Source organism: Diadema setosum, chromosome 7 (assembly GCF_964275005.1).
Source record: "Diadema setosum chromosome 7, eeDiaSeto1, whole genome shotgun sequence".
NCBI lineage: Eukaryota > Metazoa > Echinodermata > Echinoidea > Diadematoida > Diadematidae > Diadema > Diadema setosum.
In genome coordinates, this window is record NC_092691.1 from 19228985 (window position 1) to 19244180 (window position 15196).

At 36.0% G+C, this 15196-nt stretch overlaps 1 protein-coding gene across 1 annotated transcript; it reads right to left on the minus strand.

Annotated features, from left to right (window-relative positions):
- Window positions 1–7367: 7367 nt before the first annotated feature.
- Window positions 7368–14306, minus strand: LOC140230828 (eukaryotic translation initiation factor 3 subunit J-like). The gene is made up of 8 exons (XM_072310971.1): window positions 14278–14306; window positions 14071–14162; window positions 12029–12110; window positions 11467–11564; window positions 10916–11009; window positions 10103–10267; window positions 9388–9461; window positions 7368–7807 (listed from the first exon to the last, which is right to left on the minus strand). Exons 1-8 carry the CDS (start codon window positions 14288–14290, stop codon window positions 7682–7684), a joined length of 744 nt encoding a protein of 247 aa, XP_072167072.1. The 5' UTR covers window positions 14291–14306; the 3' UTR covers window positions 7368–7681.
- Window positions 14307–15196: the final 890 nt, after the last annotated feature.

Genomic DNA, 15196 nt, shown 5'->3' on the forward strand with positions numbered 1-15196 from the left:
CAATCAATTTTAAAACAGTACGTATTTTCAGTTTGTGTGTCAGAGATGCCAGAAATGGCACACCCAAAGGGATGTGCCATTTTGTGGAAAATAATAATACATCCGTTCTACTTTTGGGATGTTCAGGATTTTTTGCATGTCTTCAATAGCTAATATTTTCAGGATTATTTTTGGAGTTTTCCATTTCTGAATGAAGAGCACTCCTAGCATCAAATGCGCTTTGTTTATGTGCAGGATAAGTCGAGCAGTCATCACAGTCGCATCATGATCCTGTGGGTGAGAAATATGATGCTTCTCACAAGAAGGGCACAGATCTCATGAGGGAATAGCGAAAGATATATTCATGGAATTAAACACTTCTCCAAATAGCTTAGTCATTTCTTTGTTTGACTTTCCTTGAAACTATGATAAAGTTTCTTTTTAGATAAACTGGTCGGTAAGTATCTTCAATTTGGTGCATGCTCTAACTTGTAATGAGAGACTTGAGGTCGATGAATTTCGATGAAATCTTTGATGGATTTGCAAAATTGAACTGGAAATTTGTTGTAGTAGGTGTATGTCTCCCTCTTTTGTCTTCATTGACAAACTGTTCATTTACTCATTACAACTCTGTGCGTCATTATGTCTTTTTTTCACAGATGACCTTTATGTACTCATGCTCAGAATATAACTTTGAACTGTGTCATATATCTGTGTCTTTGCTGTCATGTCTGTGTATGTCTACTAGAGAACAAGGAATGTTCGCGTGCGTTTTGATTTCGCGAATTTCGCGAGAGCCGAGTTTCGCAAAATTAATTAATGCACGCTGAAGATCTTGTCTACACTCTATGCATTGAATGTTGGAGGCAACTCATGAAAATTTCATGCTGCGAATAAGGCCATCGGCTCCCATTCGCAAAAATTTCATGCCGCGAAAATATTGTGTTTTACAGTACATACATCTAAATTAGTCAGTTTCATTGGTGCACATTTCTCTCTTGTGTTATGATGATGGTGAATTTTGGTGAGATGCAATCATGATATAAAATAGCATTCCTAAATTAAATGTCTTCCTTTTAAAAGAAACTGTATTTGTACTGATAGAAAGGAAATACAGACAAAATGTTGCATATTATTGAAGTAGTGTGATCAATACTTGAGTTACAATGAGCTGTTTAATCAGGACTTGATTCTTTTGTTTAGTGTGCACACTTGACTGATGTGCAGATGCAAGTAATGTAGAGTGTACTGTACGAGCTGAAATTTTCGCGTATAGATATTTTGGCGAATTGCTACTTGGAGGACATTTGCGCGTGTTGTTAATTTCGCGGTTGCAACGGTCTAACTGAACGTAGTTATTTGCGCGTTGTTATTTTCGCGTGTTGTTATTTTGGCGGTTCAAAGGCGATTCGCGAAATTCGCGAAAATAAAACCACCGCGAAAATTTCAGCTCGTACAGTATCAGATTTTCTGTTCCAGGTGCAATCTCTGTCACATCTCAATAAAATTCTGTCAATTATGTATGCATCCTATATTTCATAAATTTGGACTTGTAAGACAATGTCACAAGTGGTCAAATTTGCCATCGAGAACCACAGTGACAGAACGAAAATTATGAGTATTATCCCTTTTGGGAGAAAAGTGGAGATGATTGTACAGTGCATTTGTGTAAATGAATGCCATATTTTTTTTTTAGATGTATTTATGTATTTTAAATTCCACAAATATCAGACCTCTTATAAAGCTCCACTATAAAAAGAAAAACACCGTGAAAAATTCTGAGTTGTTCTCTTTGAATCTTTTCAAACCTTTTCCAAAGTTTCATTGAGTCAGATATATATTGATACACTGAGTAATCAATTTCATTATACTTTTCTATGTAGGACTTTTGTAAAATTATGGTATACACAGTACCTCAAATCAGAGGGTGGAATGAAGAGTGCATATGTATTGTGGAGGCATCTTTTACAACATCTCGATGTCATTTCTTCCCTTTGTTTTATATTTTACAAGGATTAGATCAAAGTTTTCTTTATGATTGAAGTCTTTCTTTATAAATCTATCATTGTAATATTCATGTAGCATGCCAACAAGTACTAGGTAAACATAATATATTGCAATCCTGAGGATGTTTCTTCAAATGTACTGGTACTTAAAATTGTATGTAAAAGGTTGGGGGTTTTTGTGCATGTTTACGCATATTATGACAAAGTTTTGTAATCTTTCATGTGGTGATGAATGTACAGATTTTATACTGACAAAGGTAGGATATCTGAGAACCTAAATGTATGCAATATATCAGAGTATTGTACATTGTATTATCACAGTACATAGTATTTTTTGTTTTGTTTTTGTTTTTACAATGCAAGGCCCTTGTTTGTACACATTTAACTGCATTTACGTAGTATGATCAAATATATATTTCTTTGATAACACTGTTCACAGTAAACATGGTATATATATATATATATATATATATATATATATATATATACATTTGTATGCAGAGAAATCAGCTGATTTCATCTGTCTGTTTCTATGGAAATGCAATAAAATAAAGTGACAAAAATCACACAGTATCGTGTAGATGTACCAGGTAAATGTTTTGTCATATGTTGTGAAGCATTGATCATGGTTGATAGCCTGGGCTTTATGAAGGTATAGAGACTTCTATAAGAGAGAGAGTGAAAAATCAGTTTGGCGAGATAAACCTCGGTGATGAGGCAGGAGAATAGATTTTAAAACTTTTGGTCAGTTCCCAAACAACAATTTGATCACTTGAAGCGGGAAGTTTCCCCAAAGCTGTGTCCGCTGTAAAGACCTAGTTACAATTAAGGCCCTCTTGCTGCTGTGTAATAGAACAAAGTTAGTTTGTCACATCTTGTTTTAGCATGTGTTTCAGCTAAGTGAAGAGGAGGACATTGCTATTTTGATTAATATCGACTTTCAATTTAATCATATAAACATGCATGAAATGTGAAGCAAAGTGTTTCTTGTGTGTGTGTGTGTGTGTGTGTGTGTGTGTATATATATATATATATATATATATATATATATATATATATACAGTATATATATATATATATATATATATATATATATATATATATATATATATATATTATATATATACATATTTGTGTGTGTGTGTGTCCAACCCTGTGAAGTCTATCTTACACACAATTTTTAACAATACTTTTTGATGCTCCATAGAGCATTAAATCTTTCTTCTCTTGCGTCTACCATGGATCTACAGTATGACCCGTTGAAATATTTCCCAATTTATTTAAATCCATTTACACCAAATGACATCTGTTCAACCCAATGGAATTTCTGGCCAGAAAATAACATCTTCATAGTGGCTTTTGAGCTGTCATTCCTGTCATTTCAGCCAAATAATAGCAAATTTATTTCTTATCTTTTTACCAAATAATATATTGTATTGCCACTAAACATTCTTAGGCTGACGTTATAGCCAGAAAATTTTGTTTTTAACAAAAGTGAAGTTACCTTTGACCTTTAGCTCATTATAATGAGATTCACCTTCACCCATCAGTGATTGGATAAAGATCATGTGACAGTGTTAAGAAATTGCAATATCTTTTTTTTTTATCTTTTTTTTTTCAATAGATAAGAAAACACATTTGTGTTCTCTATTCATTTCTAAACATCGAGCAACTTATATTTGAGATGAAATTAGAAGCTTTGGGTCCCTTTCAATAGATTCTTTGACAAGCCTTATGATAGAACGCATAATACCTGCTGCTGTAAAAAAAGAAAAAAAAATATATATATATATGGACTGTTCTCTTTGTAATTTTGACACAATGATATTTCAAAATCTTCAAATGGAATATACCATTCCCAATCTGTCCTAATTTGTATTATAATGACTGGATGTCCAAATTATACCTCTTATGTAGATTTCTTTTATTTGCTTGGCTTTGAATTCTCTAACAATATTAGCATGTTATGAATTGTTATGTGTGTGGTCTCTAAACTTTCCCAATATGCAACAAAAAACAACAAAAGTTGACCCATACAGTCATTTGTTTCATTGTTTTTATTATTTGATTTTGGCATTTTATAAATGTTTTCAACAGACAAACCTTGAAGGTTTTCCCTTCTTGTCTGCATCATGAGACAGAAACTTTCCATCTTTTCAAATACCAGTATGTGTGATAGTATAACCATATCATGAATAACATACATGTAGAAGTACCGGTAGTGAGAGGCTTTTGTTAAGCAAATACAAATTAGTTTATGGTACTTTGCAATGAAAGTATGGGGACTCTGCACACCACCCATGGCGCTCCAATGAGAGTATTGCCCAATAGGCAAAACACAGAAATAATTATTATATAATACAATTCTTACCAAGCATACAGCATTAGAGTCTGACTAAATTGCACTACAACTCATGCTTGCTGTTGTAGTACATACATGTGATTGGTTTTGAAACTACATAGCCCCGTCATAGACCTACCTCTACAATGAGACAAAGAATAACTGGATACTATCTGGACATGAATCCACAGTATTGCCATTAAGCAGCAATGTTGTGGCAATACAGAATTTGCACGGATGCCCATCATCCTCCACACAATTTCACCATCCCACATTTTTGATAGGGAGAAGGTGCACATAATGCAATGTAGTTGACACTTTGGACCAGTGAAGAGCACAAAGTGACAAGAGAAGTGATGACGTACACAAAGAGGCTCCAACCTCACAGAAGAGTAGCATGCTCTACATCACTGTCGCTTATCTGGCACTTAAATCTCATCACATCAGTCATAATGAGTTGAGGTGTTATGACTGCAAAAGATATCGATCATGCAAAGTCGGGGCTTCATACACAAGTCAGACCCATCTCCTGAACAGAAATGACTAACGGGTCCAGTATGGACAGGTAGTCACCACACACTTGTTGGCAGCCACTTTGAAATAGGAACAAAATGGTGCTCGAATCGATATTTCTGAAGTCTACATAATACAGACACAGGGGAACCTTGCTATAATGAGCTGCTTAAGACTTCTAAAATTTCCTCCACATATGAAGTATCTCGTTATACCTAGGATAAAATCAAAAGAATATAAAAGGAATGGATCATGCAAAATTACTTTGCCATATCAGGTAGCTTACTACATACGGTGTATATCCGACTTTGTTACAGCGAGGTCCCACTGTAGTTGTATGAAGGGAAATACGATGTATGTCATTCGTAAAATGCATATAAATCCATATCTTTTTAGCACATGACATGTCAACTGCATATCTATGCTTAATCAACTGATATATATTATTTGCTTTGTGATTTTTTAGATTTTTTAAAAAACATATTCATCGATGCGTATGGTATTCCAGAAAGTCTTTATCACTGACTGCTGTGAACAGTAAGCATGGCTTTTACATACCAGACATGGTTCAAAATAAAAACTTCCAAACAAACACTGAAAAAAAAAAAAACTTTTTTCAAAAGCAAAACCCAAATGTGTTTGAAATTAAAAAATAACACGTTAAACTTATTATCAACTTTGGAATGCAGGATTAAAACTAATCCACAATACCTACTCTACAATTATAATGCATGCAGATACATTATTAACATGATGCCATCAATACTCATAAACTAAATATGACTCCAATCATTACGGGACATAAAGTAATACCCTTCGGCAGATTTTACGCCGACTCTATGCTACGAAGTTTGCAACATTCCATACTGCTTGAGCAAAAATCAGACAGCCCGATAATGCTTAGTTCACGGAGAGGAAGACTTAAAGTTCAGTATTCTATGAAAAATCAGGAAATCAGAAACAGCAATACATTTCTCTTTCTATTCTTGAACATAATTAGATTTAATTAGTTAGATTTAACTTGCAATACATGTACTGAACACATGTGAAAGAAGATGCAGCCATTACTGTCTACACAGACACAAAGAGGATATCACATATCGTTGCATGCGGAAATTGTCTCCAACAGATTAGCTTGCTTTCGCTTGCTATCTGTGCAAGAAAAATGAAAATCAGCACTTGGCGATGAGCATCTACCGCTGGTCCTTGGGCTAATCATCAGCTGGCATGAGGCAACCTTGGATGAGGTTATCCTTTGGGGGGGACAAAGGGCTTCTACACAATCAGAGTGAAGTCTACTCCCAGAGACAACTGGCTTACACAGGAGCCAACTTCTCTGTTTGTGTTCCTAGCTTGAACCAGATTGTTTTTAAAGAGCCACACACTGTATAAGTTAAATAAACAACAACTCACTCCATCACGCTATCACTTATGCGCGAAATGATGCAAGGGTTCGGAAGCTTCCCAAACTCATGTGTTACTTTATGACCCTGCTAAACTGGCAAGCTCATGGAAAGTGTTGTCTCCACAACACTAATTAATGTATAGATGTTTATGATAGTTTGTGGGTATTCAGCTCTTCTACACGGACATTGTAGCTTGTGAAACAAAAGCTTGGTGGGTTACTATCTTGCCTCTGTCCTCAATGTCAAGAAAGTTTGTGGTAGCAAAGCACATAAGGGTGGGGAGGAAACACAAATAGGACATATGAAGACCAGGTATTAAGATCAAACGGAGCAGGTTGATAGAAAAAAGGATCAGAGTCTTCCTTCAACGACCAATTCTTAAGACACAACTTTACAGTACTCTATCCTTGTCATATAGTGCACAGAACATACTGTTATGCAATATGAGTAAAAACATAGTACATGTATATGCTTTACCATTCTTTTACTGTTTCTGTACTCTTAACAACAACGACAACAATGCTTCAGTGTTGATTCTAATTGAATGCCTGCCTGTGTGTCTTACAAGTTTGGTAAAAGAAAAATGAAACAAAAACAAAATAAAACACAGGAATATCAAAAAATGATAAAAACAGGATGGAAAAGGAGAACTGAAAGAGGATTTGCCAGGATTTGTTTAGTTCTCTTGTTTCACTACACTTCTCTTTGTTTGCTCTCTTTTTCAAATGGAAATAAACACAACGTGTGTATGCAGCCTTACTTACTCTTCACTCAACAAAATATAATGATAAAGGTGGATTTCATACCTTAGCACTTCCATAACTAAGTTTTCGCAAAATATATTACCTTTCTTGCAGTATAAACTGACAGGAAGCTTTTTTTTTTTTTTTTTTTTCATTCTGACTGTCTCATCTTACAATTCAGTTTGTTTGTTTTTTTTATTACAAAAAAGTCAACATCAGAAATAACCAAACTTTAATATCAGACTGCCATCAATAAATTAACATCAATATCTGCAGACATATTTAATAGATGAGATAGATAGTTAAAAGCGGTTTGAGACCAACAGTAGCATACATTAAGATACAATCAATGAGCAATGGAACCAAATAAAAAAAAAAAAATGAATATACCACTGAGAAATGTTTCGCTGAAGCGCTAAATGTGAAACTGAAGTAGTAAACCAAAATGATAAAAATTAGTTTGGAACAGGGGGGATTTCTTTGCTTTTGGACAGAAAAATATCCATGAATGAAAAGCAAAGGGTTCAACTGCATCATCATTGTAGAGTTTCGATAGTTATATGCTATCTAGATTCATAAATATGTTTCTGACACGGGCTCAACATTCACAGATGAAAATGATTATGCAAGGCAATGCCGGAAAAGTATTAAAGTATGAGAACATAAATTTGATATCTATCTAGCGGTTCTTTGTCACATAAAGTCATCAAATTCATTCCCATCATAGCCATAGTCGACGTCAAACTCGTCTTTCTTTGCTGATTTTCCGCTGCCCGCAAGGACTGCCTTTTTACTCTTTGCTTTCTTCCCTTTCAAGGCCTGTATCACACATAGAAAAGTAAACAAATATGTGTTGTTTGAAAGTACAAGTATATGAGGTGAAACATAAAAAGAGAGAAAAAAAAAATAACTGCAACACATGTCATTTGAACATATTAAGTCTTTAAAAAAAAAATCACTTTAAGTTCATAATCTCATGGTAAATCAATGTGTAAAAGGATAATATATAGTTGCTTCTTTTATATTCATCCACAACTTAATGACACATATATTTGGGGAGAGATATTTGGTTATATACACTAAACAGGTATTCACAATCAATGGTGAAGGGGGACATTAGTTGTAATTCAACAAATAAGATGCCATAATTCCCTTGATAGAATAATCAAATCTCATCAATAAACTGTAAAAATCTCACAAATGGACTAAGCTAATACTTTCACGTAGGAACAACCTCTTTAAAAGTCTGGCCAAAGAAAAAACAAAAACAAAACAAAAACCGGAGAATCACCAAAGACAAATTCTTAAAGAGAGTGTATGGTGTTACAAAATGGAACTGAACATAGCACACAATTCTGGCCCACCACAAACCTTCACACAGGAAACTTGTGCATGGATCTCTCTGTCATTATTCTTCCTCTCTTTTTCTTTCCTTTTGAAGGTCTTATGTGTGTCATGCAGGATATCAAAGATGATTGGAAACCATCTTTCTCTCCGTTTCCAGGATTTTTATTTTGTTTTAATTTGTTTTGTTCTGTTTTGTTTTTTAATAACGATATCACTGACATGGGACATTCTCTGGCAGTGGAGACAAGTATATAAAGACATGAGATCATTTCATGAAGGTGGGCACAATAAATAGTTTCAAGTTTGGTGCTAGGTGCTGGTGTTATCAGTGCTATCTCATCACTAGCATCGGCAATAATCCCTGAACTTGAAATCAACTGGTTTCAGTCGGTTGACTTTGAAAGCACGATGTAGTTCCAGTAGCTAGTGTTGTGTCTGGTGTCGAGTGTCGTCTGTGAACCAAGCTCCACTATTCGTGTAGAGATAATGTGTTTTTTTTCCCATTGGCCAATACTAGCCTCTAGGAATTATAAAATCTGTCATTTCAAGTTCGGTTTTGGTGAGAGCATTACTATGTGTGAGACCCACATTCACATATGTGTATGCATATTGTACATACAGAGTCTATTCTAATGCAATGGTTGCTTGTGGAATGTACCCAAACACTCTAGGCATTGCTACATGTACATATGTGTGAGCCTGGGAGCAAAATTAAGATCACTGTATTTTGGAGAAGGATGAAATTTGTGGTATTTTAGTCAGTCTTCCCCCTTCCCCATAATGTGTCTAAAAACATGTAGTCATGACTACATTTTTTTTTTCTCATATTTCAAGCGCCATCACTTTGTTTTTTGTGTAGGGCCCCCTAATTCTAGTGCAATCCAGCAGACTTTGTGGCGGTGTTACAAAACACTGGGTGCTGGGATTGATAATTGTATGGGCATCACTTGCGTTAATCTCACTGTCAGTGTTGGAGCTCGTTTTAACAACAGCACCAGCACTAGCACCAAACTTGAAAGCACCAAATGTCTTCCCACTGTTGTTTTACTTACCTTTTGTGCTTTTGTCTTTTCGTTTCCTATTGCTGTTAGACTGCTTCCTAGTTTCTTCACCTGCTCTGCTTCAACTGCAACAAGAATTTTGTGTAAAACAATGACAAATGATAAATAAATGTAACCCACATCTGTTTGTTGTTGCTAAATTATCTGTCTGAAAGAAAGCAAAATGCTCTAACCTTTGGTTTAAAGTTGCTAGATAGTAAAAAAAATAGCAGGTGTAACGCTACTGATCTAATCAGATGTGACCTAAAGAACAACAATCATACAAAGCACATTGGCTCTGTCCCTTTTCAATCACATGATATTGGAAAGGAAACTACTGTTACAGTGAAAAGTTTCATGTGAGCGATTTTTTGCACAAAGCCGAGAAATATGATTTTTTTTGTGTGTGTGTTTTCAATTTTGCAGGTGGTTACAATTGATCGAACACTTCAAACAGCTCACCCCTGCCATGGCAGCTAAAGGCTTTGGCAGCACATAATACGGTAAAAGACCTGGTCTGAATGACAACAAAAACTTTACTGAAGTTTAAGGATTAGCAAACATGAAGAAACCACACATAACATAGCAGTTAAACCCCCTACAATGTACTTACTTTGAAATCAAAGATATGAAATAATATTACATTCAACAAGCAAAACAGTTGCACATTCTTGCACAAGCTTTGAAAATTTCCACTCTTACAGTAATGGCCCAACAATATACTCACGACTGATACAGCAAGACTGGAACACGTCTTCCAGGAGCGAGAAGTAGTGTTCTGATGACTCCAGCTTGGCCAGCTTTTCCTTCAACAGTTTGCCAAACTCAGCAAACTCCTCCTCCGTGGTCGGGTTCATGGAGTCCAGAGAGACCTTGGCCTCCTCCGTAACACCTTCAGAGTGGAAGACAATTGTGCAGAGGCAATCTGGCTCAATGGAAATAATCCACCATATCACTCTGCAATTACCAGTTTACAAGCTACATATTACAGTTCATATTATGGACAGTATAATGTTCATATTGTTTACATTATTTCTGCAGTAATAATATAAGCTTTGTCACAATGGCAACGTACATAAGTTTTAAAGGTACACGGCACTCTCATCACAACAAACATGCTTTTAACATAATTTTGTTATAACAAAGTAAAAATTACATCACAAACACATTTACATAATTATATATTCTATTTGTTGGATTATAACAAAAAATTCGATATAATGAAAGAAAACTGCTGGTCCCGAGGACTTCATTATAACGGAAGTGGCCTGTACAACATGATGTCTCAAAATTATTTGTCACCCATCACTTAAGTTCTAATTAGTTTTACCACTCACTCCATTCATTGTCAGCAAACTAAGTTTTCATTATATAGAAAGATTGGACTTCCCACAAGGCAAAGTTAACAAGATAAAAAAAAAAAACATACAACAGACATATCACTTCAATTATCTTACTTTTGTTGGGTCATCATTAATCATTGCATTCACTCATTTTACCTAACTCTGTTCCATCTGCTCTTAATTTGTCATGTTCTTACCAAATGCCTCCTTTGCTAACTCAAAATCTGCTTCTTCCACAAGCTTCTGCTGTCGTAACCTCTCTGCCATTTGTTCTTCTGGTGTTAACTCAACCTAGAACAGGAGTATAGATGTAAACAAAGAAGGTGGGAATGAATACAAGAGAAAACCTTACAAGCACTAGAAATGGCATATCATCATACCAGTGAGCATACCAAAGGTGGAAATTAAACATTCATTTCTATCATGTATTTCTCAAGGTCTCTGCACTATTCAAAGGATACACTACAATTTACTTGAAATGCATCCAGAAAGCCAGGAACAAGAATACAAAGCCGATTTCAAAACAAGTAAAACTTAAGCTCTCATAAATTGTGGTGTATTCTCTCTCATAAATTGTGGAGTTTTCAACACCAATATGAAAGGAGAAATAAATGTAATATATCTACTAAAATTGAAAATAAAATGCTGCCTACTAAAGCATACTTTATTCTTGTTCTCCATATACCAACACTAAACACAAGACACAAGACATACTTTAAATCAAGTTGAAGAGTTTTTGTTTATTCACCTTCTCTTCATCTGGAGTGTCTTTGGTCTTTTTCCTCTTCTCCTCCTTCTTCTTTAGTGCTTCCTCTAGTTTGTTCTTCTTTTTCTTGACCTGGAAAGCTGTTAAACAATTAACATTCAGAAAAAAAAAACCCACAAAAAACCCAAAAACTATTAATAGCATTTTAAATACATACAGTAGACATTTCACCTATTTTCAAAACACAAGATTATCGAAAAGAAAAACAATTATTCTCCTTGACTTGAGAGAATTATAAAACACACAAACACGCACACATTAAAAACATAAGTTTTGCTGCAGTTGTCATTATACCTGTCATATGACACTAGAAATCTTATCATTGCATTTTGAATGTCACACATTACTCACTAAAGGCACAATAAGATATTGCATTAGGCAATTTCAGATTGCCTTTGCTCATTAAGTCTTACTTTATATTATTTTGTGACTAATGTAACCATGAGTTCATCATTTCCTCTTCATCTGAAATTGACTTTGAACCCCTGATAACTGTGAGTGAAGAATAATGCTATCTATTCTGTACATTGAGATGGATTCGTACCTGTTCCTCCAACAGGTGCTCCGCCACTTCCTTCTGATTTCTCTTCCTTCTCATCATCATCATCTGAGGCAGCCCAGTCATCCTGTTAAAGGATCAATGATAGATACAATGTATGTGACAGTACATCACAAAACCAACAAAACATTACACAACCCAATTTCCCATGAGGACTTAAAATAGAAAAAATGGGTCAACCTAGTCAATCTTGAGTTTCTGAAAGAGCAATTCTTCTTCTATGCATTTCCAATATCAAGGATCATAAAACAAGTGGAATTTTTGTTTTGCAACTTTTCCTAAAACACTCTTTTTTTTTAATAGCATGATCAGATGAGACCCCTGTCAAAAACTCTTTAAACACTCTTCACTTTCAACTCTGATAACCTTTGCAAGGATGATGTTATTGGTCTGAAAGTCAGTAGTAGTCTTGAATAGAATATGCTTATAGAATGTGCTACAAGAATGTGCAAATTTTTGGCTTAATCTGATAATCTCTTCATTGTGGTTTTATGGAGTTTTACATCCTTTTGTTTTTCCCATTCATTGCACAGAGTTCAGCTTGGTGAGATTACCGGTAAACACTTGAATACACCCTTTGAACTTCACAGCCTCTTTTCTCAGTAAAATTTTACTAGAGTGTGTACTTTCTTTTCATTCTTTCAACCTACTAGCTGCCCTTGATTCGACCATAACGTCATCCTAATTCGACCGCCGCGCCTGCTACATGTAAAACCTATGGCTATGCCGTTTTAAGACCATGGTTTCAAGATATATTCTCCCAAATTGAGTCCACCCTCTGCCGCCAACTCTAGTTTAAACTCCGCTTGGGGTCTTTTGGAGGATCACTACCAAGCACCAAGTACCAAGGTACAGCCCTGTTGTTGCATTTTTACAGCAACTGGGCTGTTCATAGTCATGATAGTTACTGCACAATATAAAACACACGCATCTAGAAAACTACATCACAATCCAATATTATTTAGTTTACACTACACTTATGAAATTCATAATATGCAAAATATGAGTTAATAAATATTCAATGTCCCTTCTGTTTTGTAGCTCAATGTTTAACGTCAATTACGGTATGGTCGCCACTGCGGTAAGGTCGCCAGACATTCACATCGCATGTAACGCGCGCCGCGATCGGAGATCAGGTTGGGCGACGGATTTTCATCTCTCAAAATACATTCGTAATTCACCTTTTTCCTCCGTAAAAACACAAATAATTTTAATCAAAATATATTTTACCATATGTAACAGGTGATAAAACCATTTTTAATGCGAGGATGTTTTTGATTTAGAATGGATTTCAGGTGGCAGATTAAGGGAGATTTTCAAACGCGGTGACCGACAATGCCTCCTTCATTGAAGCGTATGTATAACACACACGCTAATAATATGTGGCCGGCTAGGGGCGGCAAACTAATTCAGTGCCGATATTAGTTCGCCAGCCCGGACATGCATAAGAATTACACACAAGTGGTGACCATACGGTAATTGACATTACATCCCATTGGCATTATAATAAGGCCACATAGCTAGTGGAAGGTAAAAATCATTCAAAAGAACCAAATTTGGCCACTGGCACTGGTCACCAGAATTAATCGTGGGTGCCACTTTGAGTTTTTGACATATAAATTTATTACAAAATAATAGGCCTAGACTAGACTAGATCTAGACTAGTCATTATATAGAGTCTATTTCTACAGTCAACACAAGAAGTCCGAAGTCAAGTCTACAAATTTACTCACACACAATGTAGAGGTGTTCTAGAAATTTTTTACTCTACCACTGGATGAAATAAATAAAAACAAAAAAAAAAATCGCTTTCGCAAGGCTGTGAGTTGTGCCATTATTGTCTCATGCCATGATGGGATTCCCCGACGCGTAGAAGCTATCAATCGCATCAGGCGACGAAACGTTCCCCGAGCTCGAGCGAGGGTCATATGCAGGCCATACTGCACTGTGCTGTCTGTGTATAGTGTGTGGCGCACGCAATATCCATCATAATTTGCAGCATGTGGGACTACCACCGCTTGACTTGCCTTCACATCCTCGTCTTCGTCCTCTCCTTCCCATTTGTCGGTCATCGCAGCAGGCTTTTGAAAGCCAGCCTCTGGATCAAAGTCGTCATCATCTGTCATGAAAAATACAATATGGATATTGGGATTCACACAAGAGGGAAGAAATAGACCGTAATTTCGATTTATTATCAATAGTTTAGCGCATATGTTTCAACACATGTTACTCACCCCAGTCAGCCATGTTTGCGTTTGGTGAGGAGGCGAAACTGCGCGCGCGCGCGGTTCCAAATCTGTCAACCATCGCTTTTTCTGTCGCTCGCGCTGCCGCTATCATCATCAAACTCGCTGTAAAGAAACACATTTGGGTTTCGCGCATACCTAAGATTTTTGTAACCGTGACTAATTGCTTTATTTACTTTAATCTCATCATCATCATCATCATCATCATCATCATCATCATCATCATCATCATCATCATCATCATCCTTTTCTCCTTCTTTCTCCTCCTCCTTCTCCTCCTGCTCGCAATATCCTCTTCCTCCGGCCTCCTCCTCCTCCTCCCAAGATGAATACATTTAATTTTAGGAGCCAATCAGAAAATAACGAAATCAATGAGACCAATCTGACGGACAAACAACCGAAAAAATACAGAGAGACAGAATTATTTGAGTTTTTTGTTTACCTATCGGTAAATCCTATCGTTTAATATCTGATGCATCACCAGAGGATTATTCAACGAAAGATCAAAGCTACTGTGGAATTAAACATTTGGCAATGATCTCATTTCAATATAGGTTTCCAGTAAGGCCTACTCTTCAGCAGTGTGTGGTCGCAAAGATAGGCATAGATCTATGAACCATCAGATTTTCGCATGTAGGACCTACATTTTACAAATTTACTTTTGCCTTGAGAGTTTCTGGTATTAAGTAATTTTACGCAAAGGCGACTCCAGGGCCCCATTTCATAAAAGATGTTAGGATGACAACTCTCGCTGGAATGACCACTTTCCAATCCAATCAGGAAGCTGTATTCTTGTCGTTACCATGACAATAGTCATTCCAGCAAAGAGTTGTCATCAAATAAACTCTTTATGAAATGGGGCCCTGATTCAATTTTTGTACTAGTATTCACTGCTCAAGGGGCGTTA

Bases quoted from the DNA above. Each gene is read 5' to 3' on its own strand.
- LOC140230828 (XM_072310971.1), bottom strand. The intron at 11,010-11,466 runs GTGAATAAACAA...CTCCTGTTCTAG, and splicing joins ACACTCCAGATGAAGAGAAG to GTTGAGTTAACACCAGAAGA. The intron at 7,808-9,387 runs GTAAGTAAAACA...TGTGTGATACAG, and splicing joins AAAAGACAAAAGCACAAAAG to GCCTTGAAAGGGAAGAAAGC.